At 44.8% G+C, this 25245-nt stretch overlaps 1 protein-coding gene across 1 annotated transcript in view; it reads right to left on the bottom strand.

Annotated features, from left to right (window-relative positions):
- ATP1B3 (ATPase Na+/K+ transporting subunit beta 3) overlaps positions 1-25245 on the bottom strand; it is a 279921-nt gene that overhangs the window by 53991 nt on the left and 200685 nt on the right. The window contains exon 4 of the mRNA XM_085633644.1: positions 7352-7542. Coding sequence (XP_085489770.1) covers positions 7352-7542 — 191 coding nt within the window. The remainder of the gene's footprint in view (positions 1-7351; positions 7543-25245) is intronic.

The following is a 25245-nucleotide window of genomic DNA, read 5'->3' on the forward strand; positions in this document are numbered from 1 at the left end:
TTCAAGTTTCAGAATTGTATAGAGAGACAATCTCCATTTCATCAACACACACTAAGCAGCTGAATGTCACATTTGACCTTTTTCCCTACAAGACCATCTCTCCATGTAATGATGCACTTCCTACTCATGGGGAGAACATGCTAGCAAGCAAAGCTTGTTGGTCTGTGTGCCCAGGTCTCGAAAGACTGATAGACTCACTTGTCCATACCCATTAATCGAGGGATCCAGTGTCTCTATGGGTAGCTGAGGGGAAACATCTACTCCCATCCTTACATAGGTAAACACATTTTGTGGATACCAGTGCAGACAAGGAAGGACCATGCACTGGACAGAGGAAAGAAATGTCATTTCGCATTAGCAAATCTTCAAATTAAGACCTTAAATGTTAGTGGACGGTTAGTCTGTCACCTAGAATGGCACACATTAGAACGTAACCATTCACTGACAACGCCAGCCTGGATAGGGCATTCAAAATCAAAATGAAGGTCTCAAGTTACAAAGGGAGGGAACTCCTATAAACCAGTCGAGCAGCCATTACCACCCTAATGCAAAGAAAGGATCGTAATCATGATCAAGGCCATAAAACCCTAAGCACTGCTTTCAGGGGACACAGGCGTAATTGTGTTCTCTCAAAAGGTCAGATGCTGGGGATGCTTTCCCCATAAGTATTTTTAAAAAAAATTAATATCCGGAAAGTCTACTTAGACAGCAAATCTCTGATGCATGGAGGTAATGTCATACTCAAGAGAAAATCCTGAGAAAACAGATGCTTAACTGCACGTCATTTACTGCAATTTTTAAGAGTCATTTTTACCTCCCTTAAGACACGAAGTAATGTCTGCGACTGTTATTAGAGAGATGTCACATATGATAATGTTTCTGGATACGGATTGGATTATAGTGGAGTCTTTCATTCCTGCTAGCCATATGATAGAGTAGGTTACACGGCTTCTTTGAGGCATTAGAAGTTGGTTGATTTTGTGTATTAAATATTGGACTAAGAAAAAGCTGTCAAAATGACAGCCTGCCTCTCTCACGTGGGAAGTTCAAGCTTATACACTATATACATATGGGTGATGAGGTTACCCTTTGGAAGGATTTTTATGTTGCACCCAGTGAAGGGATCTTCCAATTGTGGCACGAAAAGGGCAATGTACTTTGCAAAGATAACAGAGGAGATTTTAGATGATGTGACCCAACCTCTAAGAGTTTCGAACTTAGTTAAAAGACTAGGAACCAAAGGACCTGTAACAGTAAATCGAGGTGTCAAAAAGTCACTCGCAGTGGGTACTTGATTTTTAAATTTTTATTGTTTTAAAATTGTGTGGAGTAATTTGGATTAAAATTTGCACTCAACATATTGCCACGTATGGAGCAACTCTTCCAAACAGTCACTGTTTTTCAAAAAACGTATTGTTCTTGACAGTATTTTCTGGTTCACAAAGAATGACAAGTAAGCAATGTGAAAAATCAGCTGAACTGTAAAATGCAATTTTTGGAAGGTTACGATTAATTGAGAAAGTTGTACCTCTAGGACAGCGAGACAGTATTTCACTTTTGATCTTCATACCCCTCACAAAACCGCATGTATAATCTTGGGCATAGCGACAGTATGGATGCATACCTGCTCAAATGTTCTGCTTGTTTTCCCTGAAAAGTTAGGTATAGAAACTTTCCAACCTCTGCACGAGTCACCAGAGGAGTGTCTACCTCCCTGGTCGCATAGCAGGGAATTTTCTGAAAAACATGAGCTTTGAAGTTGTAAAACCTAATAGTTCTATTTCACCCTGGCGCAGAGACTATGGTTTCATTTTCATTCCAAGACACATTTGCTTTCTTTAAACGAAGGTTGCTTTGCTTTTCCCTGGGCCAAACCTATAAATGGAAACACAAATTATATTCCCTTACTGGGAGAGATACTAGCATGAAAACTCACTAAACAGAGAAGTGCTACAGTCAAATAAACCAATAGTTCTAAAGATAGAGACTTAGAAGTGTGGGACTATATGCTGTCCTCAACACTATACGACAATTAGAAGAGGATGATGTACAACAAGAAAGACAACAGGTGTCTTAATACTGCCCTCACACACTTTCCAGTGTCATACTTCATCATAGGGCCGCATCTGACGTCCAGGTGCAGACCAACAAACTGGACGGAGCGCAGTTTTTTTTGTATATAAGAAGATTAGTGGCGAGGGTAAAGAAAATGTGAAGGAATAAACAGAAATTCACAGAACATACAAAGAAAATATATCTGTAGAGGGAAAAAAGTGTCCCCCTCAGAAGGGACCAAAGAAGTGCAGACATATACAGTTAAAACTACCTAAGAGGAAACCATTGTTCTCCTTTATTCCTGAGGCCCTTTGGTAGGATTAAGAACTCAAAGGTAGGGATGTTCAGGGGAGCTAAAGATCCCTATATGCCTGCTGCAGATACCAACATGTTTCTGCCAATTATTCACGCCCAGGTAGGTCGTTCTGGCTTTCGTCAGGGTGTTGGTCCCTCGTTGTCTGGTCTTAACCCCTATTTGGAGTATATTACCTTATTTCATCAGGCCGAACAGTGCCTGGATATCGTCTACTCTGGATTAATTTCCGAGAGGGAACAATTTTCTGTAAATAAAAGTAGAACATTCAATTATTGTTCTACACACTCGTTCCCAATATCTCTTCATAATCTCTTGTTCTTACAACCTCTAATTCACTACACCAATATACATAACATTTTTAAAACATAACCAGAATGGAAGTTTATCATGGTGTTATCTACACCAATGAAGGTGTGCAAGGTGCGTAGACCATGGCTGTGGCCACAGTGTTCAACAAAACACATCTTGGACTATGGTTCACCTTATACTCCTTAGTCAAAGCACTAACACTAAAGTATTTAGCCTATGATACCCAATCCGTGTTGTATTGGCAGTTTGCCCCGCTTTACCTTGCCAATAAAGGACAGGGTAAAGGTGTCTCTTATAGGGCACCTTTTCAGTTTCAATTGTGGATATGTAGACCTGTAAGGTTGTACATCCTCAACCACCCAGATCCAGGTTATAAGCGAATCCCTGACCCAGTCTACAAGGCTGTCTTCGAGATCAATGTGAACATAGCCTAATTGTTCCGGATGCTGATTCGGTCACTAGACTCCGTATACCAAAGCTTTTGTAACATAAAGGGACCTTTCCGAGAATAAACAAGGTGACATTTCAAAACCAGAATTTTTAATGTAAACAATTAAACAAACCGAGATACCCATGCTATCCCCTGCAAAGTCTCCAGTGAATGCTATTCAGTCACACTGATCCCTGTAGTGATTGCAGATGCTACAGGACTGGAGTACCCATCCAAATCCAAACACTTCAAAATCGTGACGCTTTACTCCTAATTTGGCAAAGGTTTGTGAATAAGGCATCAGTTCTCATTCTGCCATCTTGTAAGTCCTTTCCCGTGTCAAAGCAAAGCTAGTTTTTAGGTCTCGCCTTGCTATCGCGTAAGCGATTGCAAAGCGAGACTATTGTAAGGGGGTTTTAAAAGTGCTCCCAAAAAGCGGATTGCATGGCTAGCACGCGCACAATCACGCACATCGTGCCGCCATGCAATCCGTTTGGCATCGCACTTCAAAGGGTCCACTCCCCCACCTGGTATGCGCTCCCTCACCCCCAAGCGCGCACGTGCCACGCTCCGCCGGGCTTGTCTTGTTTGTTTAATGCTCAGTAAAACAGCAATGAAATGCATCCTACGTCAGGGAGGCAAAAACTACGTCCATAAGTGTCTTTATATATTTCATTCTCTTTCTCTCTGATGTCAGCAACCCCAGGGAATCCTACGGAAATAAATAACTCTTCTTGGAGAATGCAAACAATACAGACACATGTACGAAACCGGACTTAGCCTGACAAGGATGTCATCTTCAAAATGAATAGTAAATCCCTTCGTAGCGTGGGACCCGATTCTGCTAAACAGGGTCTTATATGAATGTAAACTTAGTTTTCGAATGAAGGGCATTTTTTAAGTACGCGTCTTCAGGCTGACGCAAGTCTCGGGTAGACTGCCAAATAAAAGTGAGGCTATTACAAAGCTAACCCCCAATAGCGTGCAACTGACGTGGTAGATAAACCAGAGTCACACGATTTTGTCTGTTGCAAGCGGAACTCACGTCTGACACTTGGGTCGGTTGGATAGTTTAAAGAACCATAGGTCAACCGGCCAGCCCCGTACTTTGTGGGAAGCAAGTAAGCAACAAGGGGACATTATGTTCGCGACGAATATGTTACGTGCAAAGATTCCTCGAAAATGCAATAAATTCATAGGTCGCGGACATGTCTGATTAAGACATGCCAACAGGCCCGGAAACGTCACTGAAGCCAGCTTTTATTCGCTGGCAACACAAGATTACAACCCTTACTCTCCAAAGTGGGCCAAAAATGCAAAGTCATGTACAGAAAGCATTTTTCTTTTTTTTATTTCAAAGTCAGTCAGTCAATATTTTATTAAATTTTACAGACAGGTAAGAACGCTTTTCCTTACAGGGTATCAGCCCAACTTGGCTGTTGTTGCCATGGTTACAGGTAAATGGTATACATGTTTGGCTGCACCCCTTTTTAATGAGTAGCTGGGAACAGCAACAATGAATTCAGAAGCCACGATCAGTCACTGTTTTAAAAAAAACATACTTTTTAAGCTTTCATTATTCTTCTGTAGTTACTAGAGTCAGGCTAAGACATAAAATCGTCACGGGCACCAAAATTAAAGTGACCACATTACCTAATCAGATACCTAAAAAAAAGTGGCCACATTTGCAAATAAAGCAGTTTTGAACTTGTAAAGAGACACACTGTATAGGTGTTTTTCAAGGTCTGGGCGACTGCATGCATTTGTGCTTGCTGAAGCCAATGCAGTGGGTAATATCGGAGAAACCAACCGTAACAAGCATTTGCAATGCAATAGGTCTCACATTATAAAAGTGTGAGCAGTTGGTATTGCTAATAATAATGCAACACTAGCTATTGGCATTGTAAATGATCATGCCATTTTATTTATGTGTTTGTTTTATAAAATAGATAAAAAAAGGCATTGTCATGAACAATGACAATAGCTGAAACTTTTGCAAATGCGAGACCTATTGCATTGCAAATGCTTGTTGAACTTGGGAAAGGGAAAATACACTGCTCCCTGGAAGTGTTTGAAAACCAGTGTGATTTTGTGTCAGTTTTAGTTTTCACCACTTTTATGGTCTACTTACCTGCAGAGACAAAGGAGTCTGGATATGTTTTTTCCCTGAAGTGGGCATGGCAATAACTAATTTCAAATAGGATAACATCAGAACTTGCTTGGAATTAGACAAGGCCTCAATGTTACAGCATGTGTGTGAACATCAAGAGGCAAGCATACACTAGCTCCAGGTTTACAGCAGAGCTCTGCCTACACTAGTTGGGGAGGCCTATCCCGACACCCCTCTATGTTGATGCAGTTTTATTAGCCTGCACAGCTATTGGTTTGAAGTACTTATTGTGATCTTTTGAAGAGTTCATGGCCTTTTTGGATTTGTCAATACATTCTGTGAAGTCCCACATAATGGTGACAGGCCCTAAATCCACTACATTTTTAATCGACAATTCATTGTGTGCATTTAAATCAAGAGTGGCTGTGTTTCTGTATTCAGGTGACCACTTCTATCAGAAGGGTTCTTGGTCTCCTGCTTTAGCCATTAAAAAGCTTTCGCTGTCAAGGTCGGTCTAGACTGTATAGGACTATGCCACCAGCGTCTGCACCAAGCAACTCCCTACTATGCTTAAAATCTACCAACTAAGTGCCTTTCTGCAGCAGCCTATGGCAGTGACATCGGGGGCTTTAAGGACACATCTATTTTGCAAACAATAGAGAACTCTTTTTGCAGACGTTTATTAGCTCTCCTTCAGTCCACCCGTTCATACATAGCCCATGAGGAACTCAAAGTAGATTACTTTTTCGGCATGTTCGGCCTTCGTTCCCTACTTACATGGCTAGAGGCTTGGCTGCAGAGGGGCCCATCGCTTAATAACGTTATCGTCATGGATTATTAGAAGTTGGATGGGGCACATCGGATTAAATAGTCAATTTATGTCAGAAAGACGTTTTGTGACTTCAGACGACCTGGTATATTTTATAAGCTCGAAAGTATTTCTAGGGCAGAGCTTAAGTGGCTGAATTTACCTTGTATGCTTCTAGGAAAGCTCTGAGGGAGTCCGAGCAATTACTGAAATCTACTGTTCGCGCACATGCCCTTGTAAAGACCACTCACCCTTTGGAGCCCTATCTGATCATGGTTTGCAGTAGTAAATTCAGGTTAAGCATGTTACGCTTTTTTACTTATTGTTTCGAATGGTTGGCATAAGGGTTGGCCGCTTGGCACATTGCTCGTGTGACTGAATCTCGACACAAGATACTTTACACTTGATGTTCTGTTGTAGATTTTACACTCACCTGAGGGCTAAATTCATAGCTCCACTCTTAAACAATTTAAATTTTACTCATGTTAGACGAGCCCTTATGTTTCTACAATTACCAACTTGTATATTTGTTTTGCTGTGGCCGGCTTTTTAAATGTGTGTCAAACTGAGCCTTACAATGAATTCTTAATTGGCCTATTTTGAGTATTGCATTATTAATCACTGTAAAGATTTTAACCAATGTATATGGTTTCTAAATTATTTAGGTACAGTGGTGTATTTATTGTACCTTTGTGGTTTATTTTTATAAATCGAATAAAGGGCATGTGTTTGACTGTTGAGTCTTCCAGGGACCAGGTTTCCAAGCAATAAAGAGGGAATAATGCAAACATGTCTGGTGGATCAGAGTGCATAGAAAAAGCTCACTTCCGAAGGAACTCAATTTGCCACGATGAACCACTGTTGAGGAGGAATGCATGGCCCGGCATGGGAATCTCAGTTCCATGGCTACACTGGAGCTTCACTTTGTATTACTGCAGGCATATGAGAGCTTCCCCACTCCAAGAGGAGCCAGGAATCTCTCTCAGCAGAGCAGCCTCAGATGAGAAGAAACTGTATGGCAGCTATAACATAGGAGTGAAAAAGGCATCATTCCCAAAGACATTCTGTTCGCCTGCATTCCACACGAGTACCAGGTTAAAGAGACCCCCAACAATAACCATTCACCCTTTCAGCATCAAGCAAGCCTTGAAGGAACACGGATAGCACGACTGTGCAACAAAAAGGATTTATTGTGGCCAGCAGTCAGGAGATGCTACAGTTTACAGTTTGTTTTTCACCTGATGACCACATAACTTTGAACTAAAAGCAATAAATCAGCTATACAAATATTGACAAAAATACTGAGTACATTTTTCAACTTACTCTGTTCATTTTCACAAGAACACATGGATTTCCTTTAGGATAACCAAACGTAGGATCGGATATTCCAGAGCATTCGCCAAGCATCGTCCGATTAAATTGGCATGCCCTTTTCTCACTATGGTCATCCTGCTGATCAAAATACACTCCAGGGTTACAGTTCTCATTTTTGGCCTGTTTGGAGTCATTGTACGCTGAAAGACAGAATATTTAGTAATGTTACAAACGAATTACGGAAACACTACGCATGCCGATTCTGGTACGCTTTGCCCTAGTTCATTCCCAACTCCCTTCAAAATTATTTGGGATTGAATGGTCAGAAAAGCTCTGCATACGACAACAATGTTGAAAATGACACGAGGCGCGCACATCCTTTTCTGCAGATTGATACGTAAGGGGCCCCAAGTGTCACGCAGACGTGCCGAGGGGCTGTAAGGTTGAATACGTCTGACCACTGGCAATCGCTCAGAGAATCATTCAAAGCCATCGTTCTTTTATACACAATGCTATCTCCGATTAGACGCGCAGTTCATGAGTTATTAGAGTTACCACAGGCAATACAAATCGCACAACATACTTGAACTGTTAAATTGTTTAATTTCTGAACCTGGTCTGATGAAAGACAAAAGGGTGCCACAGTATTATCGGACTCTAAAAGAAGAGCTGAAAAATAACTTAGCAGAAATTGACACCCAGCCTACAACCTGTTCTAACCTTAACACATTTCATTAGTTAAGATCATATACTGTCTGATAAAAAAAAAGTGATAAAACCAGCCTTTTGCCCATTTTAAAGCAAGGTGGAAAATAAGTCCTGGTGAAGATCCGGTACAATCCATGTGGACTTACGAGTTATTATGGGGCCCTCATCCAACCAGGGAGAACCGCAGCATGAGAGGACACTTTATATTGCAGAAAAATTATAACTTTATCAAGGACAATCCCACTCATTCAAAACTCCTTAAAACCACCCCCAAAAAAATTATATAACTTGAGATTGACCCAGAAAACCTCGAGCATTGTTATAATGCTGTCTGGGCATAACCCTGATGACACGTTACATAGCACAGTGTCCTACTCAACTTAAAACATTATCATGGTTTGGCCTAATCAATCGAACACAGATGTAGTCTAGACTGATGAGGAGCCACGGGTAATTTTTTGGATGCAACTTATCCGAAATTCCTCATGGATTCACACAGTTACTAAAACTAGACCGTACGCTGTGAGGGCAGTTGAAGGTAACATGTTAACCTCTGACAAGTCACACCAGACCATTAGGTCCTTTAGGAACACATTCAGTTCGACATAACATTCTGGGGATCCCACGTTTGACTTTGCACAACTTCTAGTTTGATTTCCTTTATGTGATGCTGTCTGTTAACAGAGGGCTAGTAAGACTTATCTACCGAAGGGTGGGAACAGCTGCACAAAAGGATACTTTATTACCTGCTGAATATGCTTCTTACATGGATATTTTAGTGAAGAAAAAGGCAGTCGGAGCTTGGAATTGGTGGTAAGGTTTCTGTTGAGTGACCAGAGCCAAGGTACAGTCTAGTAGCATATATATGTTGACTGGAAGCAAACAATAATACCTTCTCAAGTATTTGTGGAATGGGGTAATAAGGATAAGTTACTTACCTGTAATCCTAGTTCTCTTCCAGGGGTATCCTCATCAAAGTCATAAGCACTGAATATTCCCGCCCATGTGCGGGGTCCCCGGAAATAATACAAATTATATATGAAAAACACATATTTACAGCTCTGTATATGTATAAACATATATTATTTTTTCCAAGCCAATGCAGCCCCCATAGTAGGCTAGACAATGTAGATATAAATATCCAATAACACACCATAGGTATAATGCAAACAAATCTCTTTTTTTTAATGAGGTAAAACTCATGAGAAAGAAAAGAAAACACTGTGCCAAACACAGATCCACAAAACATTGTTAGCCTGCAGGCTGCATTGCAATACAATACCATAGAGACTGAAAAGCCTTGTACAGGTAAAAACGGGCACCGTGCCTTTAAGGCAGCCCTGATTCCAATATCCCATCATGCCTCAGGGGTGACAGTTGGGTCAGTTGTTCTTTGCGGGACCCGTCGTCCTAAACACAAAGATATACTTCTTCCATATTTAATAATACAGTCCTCTCATTTGCCTGGAGAGGCGGGTGGGTTGCTTATGACTTTGATGAGGATACCCCTGGAAGAGAACTAGGATTACAGGTAAGTAACTTATCCTGCTCTTCCAGGGGATCCTCATCAATAGTCATAAGCACTGAATAGAATAGCAAGCCCACCTTCCAACTGCAGGCAAATGAGAACTGCACTATACATTGAAGATAACAACTGAAATAATCAGTTGTTGAACAGATTCCTCAAGGAGGCTTGTCCTACTTGAGTGTCTGCTCTGGTGTCCGAGTCCAGACAATAATGTCTCGTGAATGTATGGACAGATCTCCAAGTAGCTGCTTTACAGATCTCGGAGAGTGGGATATTATTGAGAAACGCAGCAGTAGCCGCTTTCCCTCTTGTGGAATGTGCCTTAGGTAGAGGCCACAACGGTTTCTGAGCTAGTTGGTAAGCCAATTTAATGCTTGACGCAATCCATCTGGCAATAGAACGTTTAGATGCTGCAAAACCTGTACGGACAGCACCATAGTTTACAAACAATTGGTCAGACTTTGATAGCCTTAGTTCTATCTAGGTAGAATTTGAGAACTCGCTTAATATCCAAAGAATGCAACGCCCTCTCAGCTGGCGAGGACGGGTTGGGAAAGAAAGTTGGTAGTGAGATAGTCTGATTTACATGAAAATCGGACACCACCTTCGGTAAAAAAGAAGGATGAGTCCTCATCACCACTCTATTAAGGTGAAAAATCGTGTAGGGTTCTTTTGAGCAGAGGGCCTGTATTTCACTCACCTTACGTGCTGAGGTGATAGCTACCAGGAAGGCTGCTTTCCACGTAAGGTGCTGTAATGTAGCCTTATGTATGGGTTCGAAAGGTGGACTCATACGTTTTGAAAGAACCAGGTTCAGCTCCCAAGGAGGCGAGGGGGGCCTTACTGGGGGTTAAACCTTTGAGTCCCTGCAAAAAATCTTTTACCACTTGAAGTTTAAAGAATGAATGCTGAGATGGAGAGCGCCTATAGGCTGTAATTGCCGCCAGGTGCACTTTGATGGAGGAAAATTTCAATCCCACCCTGGCTAAGTGAAGTAGATAAGGTAAAATCACTTCCTCTTGACATTTCGTAGGGTTATATTGATTTTGAATACACCATACATAAAATCTCTTCCACTTACAGAAATATGAGTGTCTTGTAGAAGGCCTCCTAGCTTTATTTAATATGGTAATGCATTCCTGGGAAAGGTTTAAATGGCCATACTGGAGGACTTCAGGAGCCATGCTGTTAAGCTCAGTGAGGGAAGGTTGGGATGGTAAATCCTCCCCTGCATCTTGGTTAGTAAGTCCGGCCTGCACGGCAGACGCTTGTGCGGGCGGATCGATAGGTGAAGGAGATCTGGGTACCACCACTACCTCGGCCAGTCCGGTGCTATTAGGAGCATCTTGGTGGCAGAGCGTTGCAGCTTGGTCTCCACTTTCGGGATTAGCGGAAGAGGAGTAAAGGCGTACACAAATGTCATTGACCAGTCGATCAAAAGGGCATTCCCCAGAGACCCTGGTCGATGGTATCTTGAGGCGAAGCCTCGGCATTTTGTGTTGCTTTCGTCCGCGAATAGGTCTATTTGCGGACGGCCCCAGTCCTCGAAAATGTCCTCCAACACCTAGTCGTTGAGGACCCAGTCCTCTGGATCTTGAAAGTGCAGACTGAGTGAGTCCGCTTGAACGTTGAGCTCGCCTGGCAGGTGCACCGCCATTATGGAAATGTTCCTTGTCAGGATCCAGTGCCACAGGGATTGAGCCTCCAACGAGTGTGTCCTGGAACGAGTACCTCCCTGCTTGTTCAGGTAGTACATCGTGGTGGTGTTGTCCATTTGTACTAAAATGGTACTCGTCCCGATTGAGGGCAGGAACGCCTTGAGGGCGAGATGGACTGCCCTGAGCTCTAGCATGTTGATGTGATATAGCTGCTCGCTGCTGGACCAAAGCCCCCGAGTCTGAAGAGTCCCCAGATGAGCGCCCCAACCTTGTAGCGATGCGTCGGTGATCAATGTTTGCGATGGAGGTTTCTGATGGAAAGGAATTCCCACCTGTAGATTGATCCGCTTCAACCACCACTTGATCGACTGTCTGGCCGTTGTCGAAAGACACACTTTGTCCTCCTACAGGGAAGTCTTTTGGTCCCATTTGTCCTCTAGATCCTGTTGGAGGACGCATCCGCAACCTGGCGTTGGGCACTAGGAATATGCAAGATGCCATGGCCCCTAGCAGGGATGATATCTGTCGCGCTGTAGACAGACTGTTGGCTATAACATGCTTGCCTTTTTGAGTGAGGAATAACTCTCTCCTCCGAAGGAAACACTTTTCATAGTTCGGAATCTATAATTGCTCCCAGGTAGTGTATCCTTTGCGTTGGTGTGAAGGTGGATTTCTTGTAATTCACCCGGAGCCCCAAATCGGTGACACAGATTCAGGCAGCGTGTCAGCTGTGAGCTTACACTGAGGCGATGGAGCTTTTAGTAATCAGTCGTCTAGGGATAGACGAAGACTCCTGCGCGCCTCAGGGCAGCAGCTACCACCGCCATGCACTTTGTGAACACTCGAGGTGCTGATTTCAGGCCAAATGGTAGAACCTTGAACTGGTAGTGGGAGGTTCCTACCACGAATCTCAGGAATTTCCGATGCCGCTGGCAGATGGGTATATGAAAATACGCGTCTTGCAGGTCCAGCGAACACATCCAATCGCCGCGACGGAGATGTGGATATATTTGGTGAACTGCAAGCATGCGAAATTTCTCCCTTTTGATATGTTTGTTGAGTGTTCGTAAATCCAAGATGGGTCTGAACTCTGTTTTTGTACTTTTTCTGAAATAGAAAATATCTGGAGTAGACTCCTCTCCCTCTCTGCGCTCTCGGAACCCTTTCTATTGCCGACTTGAGTAGAAGGGTTGCCACCTCTTCTCTTAGCATCTTGAGTTGATGAGACGAATGCACTGGGTGGATCGATGGAGGACGACTCCGGAAACGAAGAGAGTAACCATGTCGCAGTATAGTTAGAACCCACTTGTCTCTGGTGATGTTTTGCCACTCTTGAAGATGTCGCAAAATACTTCCTCCCACCGGAGCGGTGGACGGTATTGGAGGAAGCGATTGCTCATTGCTTGCCTTGAGCCTTGTTTCCACTGTTGGACTGGCGGTTGTTTCCTCATCCTCTAGTTGATCTGCGGGACTAGAATTGTTGTTTTTTCTGCCCTTGCTGGTCTTGGTTCTTCTGCCAGTGAGGGGTTTGAACCCTCAGCTGGAAGGTACGCCTGTCAGTTCCCCTACGACAACGGAACTCCTTCCTTTCCTCTAGCCCCACAGCTTTCATGGTCTCGAGTTCTGACTTCATACGAGCCATCTCGTCATCGGTATGTGAACCAAAAAGCGAACTCCCAGAAAAAGGCAGATTGATAATTCTGGCTTGTGCCTCAGGTTTAAGAGCCGTTAATCTTAGCCAAGAAGATCTTCTGGCTGAAATACCATGGGCGTAGGAGTGAGCTGCCAGCGTTGCTCCATCTGCTGACGCACTTAGGACTTGATTAGAGACAAGACTGCCCTCCTGTAAGATCTCCTCAAAGTCCTTTCTATCCTCCTGAGGAAGTTTCTCTATGAATCTTTTAAGAGAATCCCAAAGTGATCTGTCGTAGCGCCCCAAGAGCGCTGAGGCACTGGCAACTTTCAAACTGGAGGCAGCTGATCCGCATACTCTTCTTCCCCAATAGTCTTGCGTCTTGCTTTCCTTGTCCGGCGGCACTGTGGATGACAAAGCCACTGAGTGGGTTTTCCTGGCGGCCGCAGTGATCACAGAGTCAGGTGGAGGGTCCGCCCTGAGAAACAGAGGATCCTCCGGAGCGGGACGATATTTAAGTATTCGCGCCGGAGCTGACTTGATGGTAGCCGGCGTGAGGAAGACGTCCATCACTGGTTTAAGCAACCCAGGGACCAGAGGCAACAGTGGACGAGACGCCGTTCTTTCATGAAGGGTCTCAAAGATGACTGAGGAAGTTGTCTCTTGGACAGGCATTGGAATGTTCAACTTTGCCGCTCCCCTGCACAAAACATCTTGAAAAGTGCTGATGTCATCCACTGGAGAAACTCGAGATGGAGGCGTATCTGAAAGTGTGGAAGAGTAATCTCTCTTGGAAGAATGACTTGAAGAAGAGGATGTAGGAGACCTATGCCGTCTTCACAGATCGCACCGACTCTTCTGCAAGAGGTGGACCACGATCTTCTCCTGGGCGAACGTGATCGCCGTTCATACTCTTTCCCGAGAGTGGGAACTTGCTAGTCTCCTAGGCTGGGCCAGATTCCTCAATCTGGTTAAGGAAATGCTTACTGCATGTGCCATGGAAGGCATATGTGGTGGTATGGACTGAAGCAGCACTCTGGTGGGGCTTTGTCCCGGAGGATGACCCTCTTCCTGCCTTAGTGGTGTCGGAGACGCTCTCAATTAGGACTTGTTGGACAAGGATGCTCTACTGGTGAAATAGGAGCTGGAAATGAATTTATCACTTCTGGTGATCTGGATCTTGAAGGAGTCAGAGGAGATCCTGATCCTGCTGAGGCCGATGGTGAAATGGAAATAGGCGGAGACCCAGAAGCTGAACCATGCTCCGATGTCACATCCGGTGTATATTTCCCTCTATGCGGAGACTTGCGTCTCAACGCTGACCTGGACGTCGATTGAAGTTTTGACGTCTCCTGATACCCCACAGCGGAGGACTGTCTCGACGGCGATGGGCCTATCGCCGGAGATCTGGACTTCGACGCCGAGTGGATAACCGGCGATGAGTCATGCCTAGACGTCGAGAGCCTTGTCGTCGACGGAGGGCTTATCCTGGACAGAGGCCTAGAACCCAACGGGGAACGTCGCCTCGACGTCTGTATCTTTGCCGACGTCATGGACACCTTTGACAACGGAGGCGCCTGCCTCAACGTCGATCCCGACGGAGGCGTCCGCCTCGAAGTCGATTCATGCTAGACGACGATCTTCGTCTCGACGTCGGCAATGTCTTCGACGACGATCGCCTCTCTCTCAACGGCGATTCAAGTCTCGACGTCGATGAACGCCCGTTTTCTTTTGACGACGATCTTCGCCACGACGTCGCTGTAGATTTCGACGTCGACCGTCTGCACCTTTCCTTCGACGTCGACTTGCGTCTAGATGTTGACTTCGACGTCGAACGATGATGTTTCTCCTTAGACGCCGATCGATGTTTCCTCGACGGCGAAGTTTGACGACGAACGAATGCGTTTCGCCGCCGGATCTTGCATCGACGTTGATTTTCTCTTGGAAGCGTGACTCTCCCTGGTCTCCTAAACTCAACGACGATCCCGCCGCTGGAGTCTTTAACGCCGAGCCCGATGGAGAACACACAGGGATCAACTGCTTCGACGTCGACCGCATTTCAGAAAGGCCATAAAGCCTAATCCTCTCCCTTTCTTTCAAAGTCCTCTTTGAAAGGTCCTTACAATGTCGACAGTAAGCAGGAGAGTGTGTCCGGTAGACAGATGATACACACATCATGAGTATCCGAAGAAGCCTTCTTTTTGCCACAGGATGGACAGGGCATGAACAAGGAAGGCATTTTCTGACAGAAAAAAGTTCTGAAATCTGTCAGTAAAATCAGGAAAACGCTTCACCAACAGGCGATAATAAAGATGAAGCAAAAAATTCACTAGAAAACTAGCAATTCTGGACTAGAAAGTCAAAAATGTCAGAGGGGATGCCAAAAAGGCAAATAAATGGCTGTTCTAAACCTCGAAATGGTGCTGTGTTACCCCCTGAGAGGTGCTATTATGTCACATCCAGATCGGTGCTGGACAGCATCAGAGGATTGTTGCGATTCTGAGCATGTCAGGTGTGCAACAGTAGACCGGTACTGTACAATCGGACTGTGGTGCAATACAATAGTATGGACATTTTTGAGCAGATGGATGCTGTGGCATCTCAGACCTATGCTGTGCTATCTCAGTGTGATACAGTACAGTGTCAGATGAGGCTGTGCAACACACTGGTACTGTACAATACAACTGGAACTATGCAATAGTATAGGCATTTGTATCTTGTAAAGCAACTACAGATTTACTGTAGTTTGTGTAACTAACAGGACTTTAATTTATCCTCGTTTACTATACCGTCGGACTACTCCCCTTATTTACTGGCCAAGAACAAACATGACTGCAGAAATCCTTTTGGCTGTGCTCAAATTAGTATTATCAGCACGGCTCTAAAGGCGTATGTGGAAAGCCCAATCCTATTTGGAGCAACAGAGATCTCTTCTTGAATCATATTGGGAAATGGCCCTAGATAAAGAGCACATAAGGAGCTTGGTCCATTGTGAAGATACACCACAGCCATAGGTTGCTTATACAAGGCACTGATGAAACTTAGAGGCGATCCAACAGCTCTCAACACTGTCAAAAGTACTCCTATCTGACACTGTCAAATACCTTCATGGACAGCACTGCCCTCTGAAGACATACCAAAGCCCTCTATTGCTTACACAGAGTGCTAACTGTATTAATGAAAGTGAGAGGCAATGCACAGCATGTCAGCACTGCCCTTAAATACTCTCACCTGATCCTGTCAAACAATTTCTTGGAGCCAACTGGTACTAATGTTAACGCAGAGTTTGTGCCCTTTGTAGGCTAGAATAGCCCAATACACAAGTTGGCATTGCAAAATGTATTTCTTATAGGCAGAAATGTTCTCATAGAATTAAAGATAGGAATGGGCCAGAAAGAAGGGCACAAAGAGATAGTTCTTGTTTAAATTTCAGCCCCATGGGTGGCTATTGTGGAATGATTTCCATATACGCGCTGATTCATTCATGCGGTCTCGCAGATCGGAGCAAAAGTTCTTCTGGCCATTTGAAAGTCTATGTGAAATAACATTTGTGCATACGGTATCTTGGAACCTTGTGCAAGATTGATTATTCGGCAAGGCTTTTTTAGGTTTTGTTAATTTTCAACACTGGGTCCTGATGATGGTCTCACGGACATTTTTTGTCCAATTGAGACCAAAACAAATTATGACATAGTGCTTCAGTCCTCTTTGAACATACATTTGAAATCCAAGGAATATATAGGACTGTGGATTTGTAAATCTGTATGTTTAAGAGGATTACGTGCTTCCTCAGATTTAATATACACTCTGAAATGTACAGGGAATGTAGGGTGGCGCCAGTGTTATATTAATATATTGTCGTCGATACGGACTTGTTTTGTGATATAGTGTTGATTGATTTTCTAGAGAAAAATACATTTTGTTGCTACTGACAATACGCTACTGATTGATTATTTGAATAATTCTCTGATGGTTTGCTGTTGGATCATATTGACCAATATACAGTTCTTGTTGATTAGAATATAAATAATTCCTCCTGGAACATGTTTATTTTCTAACTTTATTGCCCAGTTCCCCCGAGGAAGAATGAGTTGCCCTGTTGAATAAAGAAAAGAATGAAGGCGCAGCAGAGGTCTAGCATGGGAGGAGTAGGGGTTCTAAACAAACACAGAGCAAGGGACCCTGCAAGATGGCACCCAAGGGTCTCGGATTTTTGACAGCCAGCAATGTTTCCGACACAAAGCACTGAAGGGATCTTGGAGGAGCAAATGGCAGGAGTCAAGAAAGAGTAAAGTCAGTCTCCTGGAAGAGAGTTGTGCAAGTTTCCAGGAAGAGAGTAGGGCATGGGTCCTGGAAGTCAGCGAGGGTCCTGCAACAGAGAGGGGGTCTTAGAAGACAGCAGGCCTGAAGGAAACGCGGGGAGCGTTGAAACCATGGAAAAGTAAGAGTGATGACAAAAAAAGGTGAACATCTCTATTTTTTTTTTTTTTTTAAGTGTACAAACAGTACACATACATCAAAGCAAGATTTTGATTAAAGCGCAATAAAAAGGTGAATATAGTGGATAAACTGCAAAGATTCCTGGCTAAGGCTTTTAAATTATTTCTAAAAAGTATGTAGAATTATTGTAAAAAAAACAAAAACAAAAAAAAAAGAAAGCAAAGGATATTTAAGGAGAGCACAGACTCCTTGCACAAAAAGTTTGTTAAAACTAGAACCATGAAATTTCCCATCACTGAAGTACTGAACAGACTGCAGAAAACCTTTGTTTGAAAATTAACCGGTAACTAATGTTCTGCAAACCGTAGAATTGCTGTACAAAGCACTGTATGCTCCGCACAGAATTATTTTATTTGTTCACAGGATGAACAAGGGAAACCCTAGATGAGTGCCAGCCTCTGCGTTGGCACTTTGTCTATTGTTCCACCTTTTTTTTCATATGTGCTCTGTTTATTTATGCCTTCAGGTTCGGTCACTGTTTGCCTTAAGTAAATGAGCCCTTCCCCTGCGTTTTCACTTGCCACTAAGGCACCGTTTAAACTGGAAGAAACGGCTTCCCGGGAAATAGGTATGCAAAAGGTCTGGTAAGGAAACACGGGTTTCATGACCAGTGCTGTGCAAGGTAACAAGATGTTGTTGCACCAAGGATATTGTGCTGCATAACTAAATACTTAAAAGGTCCCAAAAGCGAGACCTATTGGCTATGCCAATGCTTGTTTTTTTTTGCTGTAACGCTGGGGTGCACTAGGTATGGCAGGGGCCTGCAGCTAGGGAGGTAGTGCTTATGCTAACCCAGCCTCTTGGTAGCAGACCCACTCAGGGCTTATCACCTAACAATTTGGATGTTTTGAGGAAGGCAGTAGTACACATTGCTATATTGTAATGTCTTGCACTTGTGCAAAAAAGTGGTGCAAACACACCTTGCAAAATGTGTTCTGTTTCTGTGTTAGCATATAAGCCTATAGAATTTGGAACACAAACATTTGCACTAGGGGAGAACACAGCAAACTGAGTTGACCTATTACTGTATCGAAACAATAAAAAACAGGAAATACATTTTCTATATGTGAGTTTGAGGCAAAATCAGCGTGCTCCTTTTCTGAGCAAATATTCCATTCCCAGTGTAAAAATAGCTCACATGCTAAAGATGCATAAATTATTTTACAATGATTTCACAATCCATTACCTAAATTTCTGTTCCGATGCAGATACAATAATGTAATATGGACTGAGCACACTGACCAGGAATTTAAACTTTCCGGTACATACTGCAGAAACAGTGGGCCCTGGATTAACATTATTGGCAACCATTTGTGCAATATTTCGAACGGGACCATAGTGTCTAGGGAATAGCTGCTTGCTATATTGTCCGTCGTTCATCACGGCGAAAACGCCTTTGGGAGCAAAAAGGTGCTAGAGAAGCCGGAAACACATAAAGCGCACATTTCACCGCGCCGGGTATCTTGGCGCTGAATGACAGATATTTATTTTGGAAATGAACGGAGTTGCGTACTACAGGGACTTGTCCTAGTAATTTACAGAAATGTTTGTAATGCTACCAAAGGAAAAATATGCAATAAACTTATTACCGGATATTTAATCCTTTATGAGGCAATTCAGTATGTTCATTATACGGCAGTTAGCAGGGCACAAGTTATATATATATAAAAAAAAAAAGTAGGGGAGACTAAGGCTAGAGCTGCCGATTTGTGAGCCTCCCCCCCGGAGCTCTGTAGAGCGTGCAAACAACGGACAGCAGGGACAAACAAAACAAGGTGCGAATGCCTTTGATTACAGGAGGGACTTAATTGCACCATTTGCTCGGTTTACACTACCTACAGCAGATACCTTGGCAGTACTGCCAATTACTTGTCATGGATGTGCACCATATGCTAAAGATGCCGATCAGACATCAGGAATACTCAACAGGTGCTAGAGAGCTCCAACAAGTGCCTAAGTATGCAGAAAATGTTTTCACGGTGCTTTCTGTACAGCGCTGCATTCCTGGGAGGCCAGGTCCCAGTGGTATGGCTTATATCCAGCATTCAACAGTGAGCATCTCTGAATGACTTTCATTCTCTCCGGTCGCAGCTCCCTGGGGCATTTGTCATGCAGAGCTCTGCAGTGGTCTGGCGCAGACAGGAAGGTGAAGTGCAGTTCAAATCACCTGTGTTTTTGGTGGAATATTGTATGTCTAAGAGGTGGCACACCTGTGCCTGCTTTCTAGTTATGGGAACTCATACTGTTTTGTTAACTTTGATAAAGAGTGGAAAAGGCAAGAGTAAAGACAGGTGGACCTTTATTTCAAATGGTGCTACCAGTATTGGACTGTTCAGCTTCGGGAGCTAAAGTTTGACTGTATATGTTGCCAGGTTCAACAACATTTCCAGTACATAGAGCTAGACTTCATAATTCAGTCACACTATCTTCAGAATCAGCAGCAGTGCTTAATTTGTGCCGGTGGTTGTAGATGGTGGGCACTGGCACTTTTCTTTGGACACTGGAAGTTATTCTTCATGCTCAGACTTTGACCCAAACGCAGAGACAAAGGCAGTAAAGGAAGAAGAAAGGAGGAATAGAAAGATAAAACCGTGACAAAGACTGAAAACAGGGATGGAAAAACCCCTCTGCGGGCCCTGCAGGCGGTAGTAATACCTCACTGCCAGGAGGGGAGGGCAAGAGCGAGCGCGAGTGGGGGCGGTGGAGAAGGTGAGGGAAGGGGAAGTGAGGGGAGGGAGAAAGCAAAGGGGAGGCGGGGAATAGGGAGAGAGCGAGGGAAGGGGGTGAAGGTTGGCGAGCTGTGGCACGGCGAAGAGGGATGCTGAGAGGTGGCGACCCAACAAATTAACACAGAGAGGCAAGGCAAGCGGAGTCTTCAGACAGGCGCCTGCTCCGGGCCGAGTCTCCGGCATGTAAATCACACAAAAAACAAATACATGATCAAATGTCTTTAAAGTTAAAAGAATGCATTTCTGTAACATGTAGGCGCATTTCAGAGCTTTCCGAACTCGCGCATTTGAAGGTGTGGTCATTTGTGATGTGCACAAGAGCGGCTTCGTGAAAAAGAATTTGCTCAAAATCACACAGTGCGGAAGCAGAGACGCCGTGATTAAGCTCGGATTTTTTATTTTCACGCTGCAGTTCAACTTGCCCAATATCACACCGTGCAGAAGCAGAGATGCCATGATTAAGCTCGGATTGTGGAGGAGATGAGAGAAGGGGAAGTGAGGGGAGGGGAGGGAGAAAGCAAAGGGGAGGCGGGGAACAGGGAGAGAGCGAGCGAGGGAAGGGGGTGAAGGTTGGCGAGCTGTGGCACGGTGAGGAGGGATGCTGAGAGGTGGTGACCCAACAAATTAACACGGAGAGGCGAGGCAAGCGGAGTCTTGAGGCAGGCGCCTGCCCCGGCCCGAGTCTCCGGTATGTAACACACAAAAAACAAATACATGATCAAAGGTCTTTAAAGTTAAAAGAATGCATTTCTATAACATGTAGGCACATTTCAGAGCTTTCCGAACTCGTGCATTGTGCAGTTCAACTTGCCCAAAATCACACAGTGCAGAAGCAGAGATGCCGTGATTAAGCTCGGATTGTGGAGGAGATGAGGGAAGGGGAAGTGAGGGGAGGGAGAAAGCAAAGGGGAGGCGGGGAATAGGGAGATAGCGAGGGAAGGGGTGAAGGTTGGCGAGCTGTGGCACGGCGAGGAGGGATGCTGAGAGGTGGTGACCCAACAAATTAACACGGAGAGGCGAGGCAAGCGGAGTCTTGAGGCAGGTGCCTGCTCCGAGTCTCTGGCATGTAAATCACACAAAGAACAAATACATTTCAGAGCTTTCCGAACTAGCGCATTAGAAGGTGCGGTCATTTGTGATGTGCACAAAAGCGGCTTCGTGAAAAAGAATTTGCCCAAAATCACACAGTGCGGAAGCAGAGACGCCGTGATTAAGCTCAGATTTTTTATTTTCACGCTGCAATTCAACTTGCCCAATCTCTCTGCATGCTGTGGCAGGGGAGCGCATTCCAGGCGGGGGAGCGGACCCTTTGAAGTATGATGCCGAAGCTGTGGCTACACGTGCATGCCTGGCTGAAGCGCTTCCCCACACATATTGCATGGCGGCACGATGCACGTGATTGTGCGTGTGCTGGCCATGCAATCCCCTTTTGGGAGCACTTTGAAATGCCCCTCTTACTAGAGTCTCGCATAGCGATTGCATAAACGCAATAGCTAGGCGAGACCTAAAAATGAAGAGCTGAATTCCAGGGTCCTGACAGAAGGAGCCTGAAAGAACAACTGACCCAACTGTCACCCCTGAGGCATGATGGGATATTGGAATCAGGGCTGCCTTAAAGGCACGGTGCCAGTTTTTACCTGTACAAGGCTTTTCAATCTCTATGGTATTGTATTGCAATGCAGCCTGCAGGCTAACAATGTTTTGTGGATCTGTGCTTGGCAGAGTGTTTTCTTTTCTTTCTCACGAGTTTTACCTCATTAAAAAAAAAAAAGATTTAGGTGTATTATTATACCTATGGTGTGTTATTGGATATTTATATCTGCATTGTCTAGCCTACTATGGGGGCTGCATTGGCTTGGAAAAAAAATATATATCTATATATATATCTATATATATATATCTATATCTATATCTATACATGTGTGTTTTTCATATATAATTTTTATTATTTCCGGGGTCCCCGCACATGGGCGGGAATATTCAGTGCTTATGACTATTGAGGAGGATCCCCTGGAAGAGAAGATTCAAAATCGCCTGCTGCATCCCCTGTTTTTTTATTCTAAAGACAAATGGTAAACTAAGCATTTGGACTGGCTGTAGGGTACTGAAGAACATAATAGTGAAACATACCAATTTCCTCTCAACCCAGATTTCTGGATCAGGAAAGATCCACAAAAGTCTACAGAAATATGGGTTTGAGAGAGAGACTTATAATTTGGTCTGAACTAAGGCTGTTGATGATTGAGAGATTGGTTTCTAAACCAGATATTGCCTGTTTGAATATGGAGATACCCACTGTTCTCTGCAACATTCCTATTTTGCAGAAGTGTTTTCCTGCCTGAATTTCTAGATTAATTTTATATATTGACATCTTAGTATGTTCTGAATCACGGGAAGAACACATTGGTCATGTCATGGTGGTGTTACTTGCTCTATGTCACCACTGTTTGCAAAATACCTAAAGAACAAGTTACTTACCTTCGGTAACGCTTTTTCTGGTGGATACAGTATCTGCCTGTGGATTCCTCACCTTGTGAATATCCCCTGCGCCAGCATTCCACGGAACTTTTTCCCCCCAGCTCTCTACGCCGACGTGGACGACGTCATAATGCATCGGCTCCGCTCGCGACTCCGTATGACGTCACCAGAGCCATAAGAGAGCCACGTCGGCGTGATGACGTCCGTTCCACCCATTTTTTCCGTGCCTCCGAGGCGCACAGGTGGACCAACGACAGATTAAAAGTATACACAGTATACAATATACAATCAAATACACAGTACATAATCAAAAGGAAAGCTAAACAAAATAAGCATTTCCTACAAATGTACCAGAAAGCATAACATCATCTCAAACAAGACAACTTTTAAGGTATACAAAAGGTGGACAACGGGGAGGCGGGTGGGCCAGTGAGGAATCCACAGGCAGATACTGTATCCACCAGAAAAAGCGTTACCGAAGGTAAGTAACTTGTTCTTCTGATGGATACATCTGCCAGTGGATTCCTCACCTTGTGAATAGATTCCCACAGCAGTCCCCACTCCCGGAGGAGGGTGTCCACCTTCCTTTACCAGAAAGTCTTGCAAGACAGAGCGCACGAAGTGGCCCTCCCTCCTCATCTCAGAGCCCAAGCAATAATGCTTTGCGAAAGTATGGAGGGAGGCCTAAGTCGCTGCTTTACAAATATCTGCCACAGGAACACCCCGGGCCAAAGCAGATGTAGATGACTTAGCTCTAGTTGAATGAGCCCTAATACCCTCAGGAGGAACCTTACCAGCCAGGGCATAGCAGATCTTGATGGCAAGGATGATCCATCTTGACAGAGTGCGCTTGTGCACCGCTGTAGGAGAGTAGGGTCTGCTTTCTAAGTTCACCCCCACTTTTTGCTTTTGCTTTACTGGTTTTCGACTTAGATGTGGCTGTGGGCCTGCTAATCAGACCCACAGCCCTGCTGTTCTCTCTCTAAATTAATACTATGTACTTTAGGTGCATAACCCATTTGGATAGGATCACCTTATTGGCCCCTGTACAGTGTACCCTAGGTACCCAGGGCATAGGTGTACCCTAGGCCTACCAGGGGCTGCAGCATGTATTATGCCACCCCTGGCCTGGCCTTCCATTTTGACACAACTGGCTGATCACTCAGCTGGGGCAAGGTCGTGTAATCACCCCTTGCTTAGGTGTAGTATTCCTATACCTAACTTACATATAGACACATGTGTACCTATCAGTCACTCCTATGGCAGGCCTTGACAATCCTGGAGGCAGAGTGCTTGGTAACATGTGAGATGGTGCTCTAGCATGAGCTGAGCCTGTCTGCAGCTTTCGGAACCTTGTCCTTATAGCTGTTCTATGATATAGCCTACCATATACTCTTAAAGTGCCTTATAATCTTAGACGGTTATGGTAACTATGGTTTGGCTTTATCGAAACATGTCGTGTGAGGTGTCTAACACTGTGGAATAATACCCCCATGCCATTTCTGGACATGAGAATATTATTCCCCCCCTTCTAGAGGGAAAGACATGTTAAAATCATACTTCAACTGTTAGCCTCTGACCAAAGCCTCAGCATCACAAAATGGATGCTGCTGCCACGACACAAGTCTGACCTCCTGCAGCTGGGAGTGATCCCAGCCAGGGAGGCCTGGACAATAGGTTTCCTGCTTGGGGAGGTGCTAGCACCTCCCCAGACAGCCTTTAGTGTATTGGGGCAGGGTGGGCTGAAAGGAATGAGACATGCCTGGGGCACACAAGGTGTTCCTTGCATAGTCCAGTTCAAACCGGCGCTGGAGCACTCCAGCCCCAGCTCTGGCGCGAAACTGGACAAAGGGAAGTGGGTGTAACCACCCCCTCCCAGGTCCCACCCATAAGGCGTGACCTAGCAGGTATCCCAGCCCCCCAGATTAGTATAAGAGTGGGAGTTGGGCCTTAAGACTTTAGATTATCCTGAACCTGCAAAACTGAACAGAAACTCTGGACCTTCGACATTCGACGAAAGAAGAAGACTGAAGAATCTCCCTTGTAGCCAAGGAGTGGCTACCCTGTGCAAACAGGCACCATCAAGAGACTACCCTTTGCTTTGCCCACGTTCTACGAGGAACCGACTGCAGAGCCTGACCAGAGCCTTGACTTCCAGACTTCTCCGACCCTGATCCACATCTACAGCAGAGCTGAGATCCATGGAGGCGACGAGCGACGTGGGACCGGCTACCTGGAAAAAGTGGCTAGTAACTTAAAGCGCAGCTTCTGAGGTACCCTCGAAGTTGTGCACCGGGGATTGAGAAGCCCCAACCCCAAGCACCATCTGCACCGAAGATCAGCCCCCCACACTCCACGAGTCCTGCGTGGGGCCCTTCAGCATTTTCCTGCTTGCCGCGTCTGTCCGGTTGCTTGCCCGCTGGCTAGTGGCCTTTGTGACGACGCACCCTGAAATCTTCTGCGCTGGTTTGGCTCCTCCAGACTGGCTCCCGCTTCTCTGCAAAGAAGAAGCACCCCAGACCTTCCTGGTCTGCACCAGAAGCAAGTCCTTCGTTCTTCGTGGGTTCCGCTTGCCAAGGCTTGGTGAGTCCTAGTCCAACTTTGACGCCGCCGACAGCAAGAGCCTTCGTGGGACAGCTCGCCTCCTGGTCCTGGTCGTCCGACGCTTC

Source organism: Triturus cristatus, chromosome 11 (genome assembly GCF_964204655.1).
Source record: "Triturus cristatus chromosome 11, aTriCri1.1, whole genome shotgun sequence".
Lineage (NCBI taxonomy): Eukaryota > Metazoa > Chordata > Amphibia > Caudata > Salamandridae > Triturus > Triturus cristatus.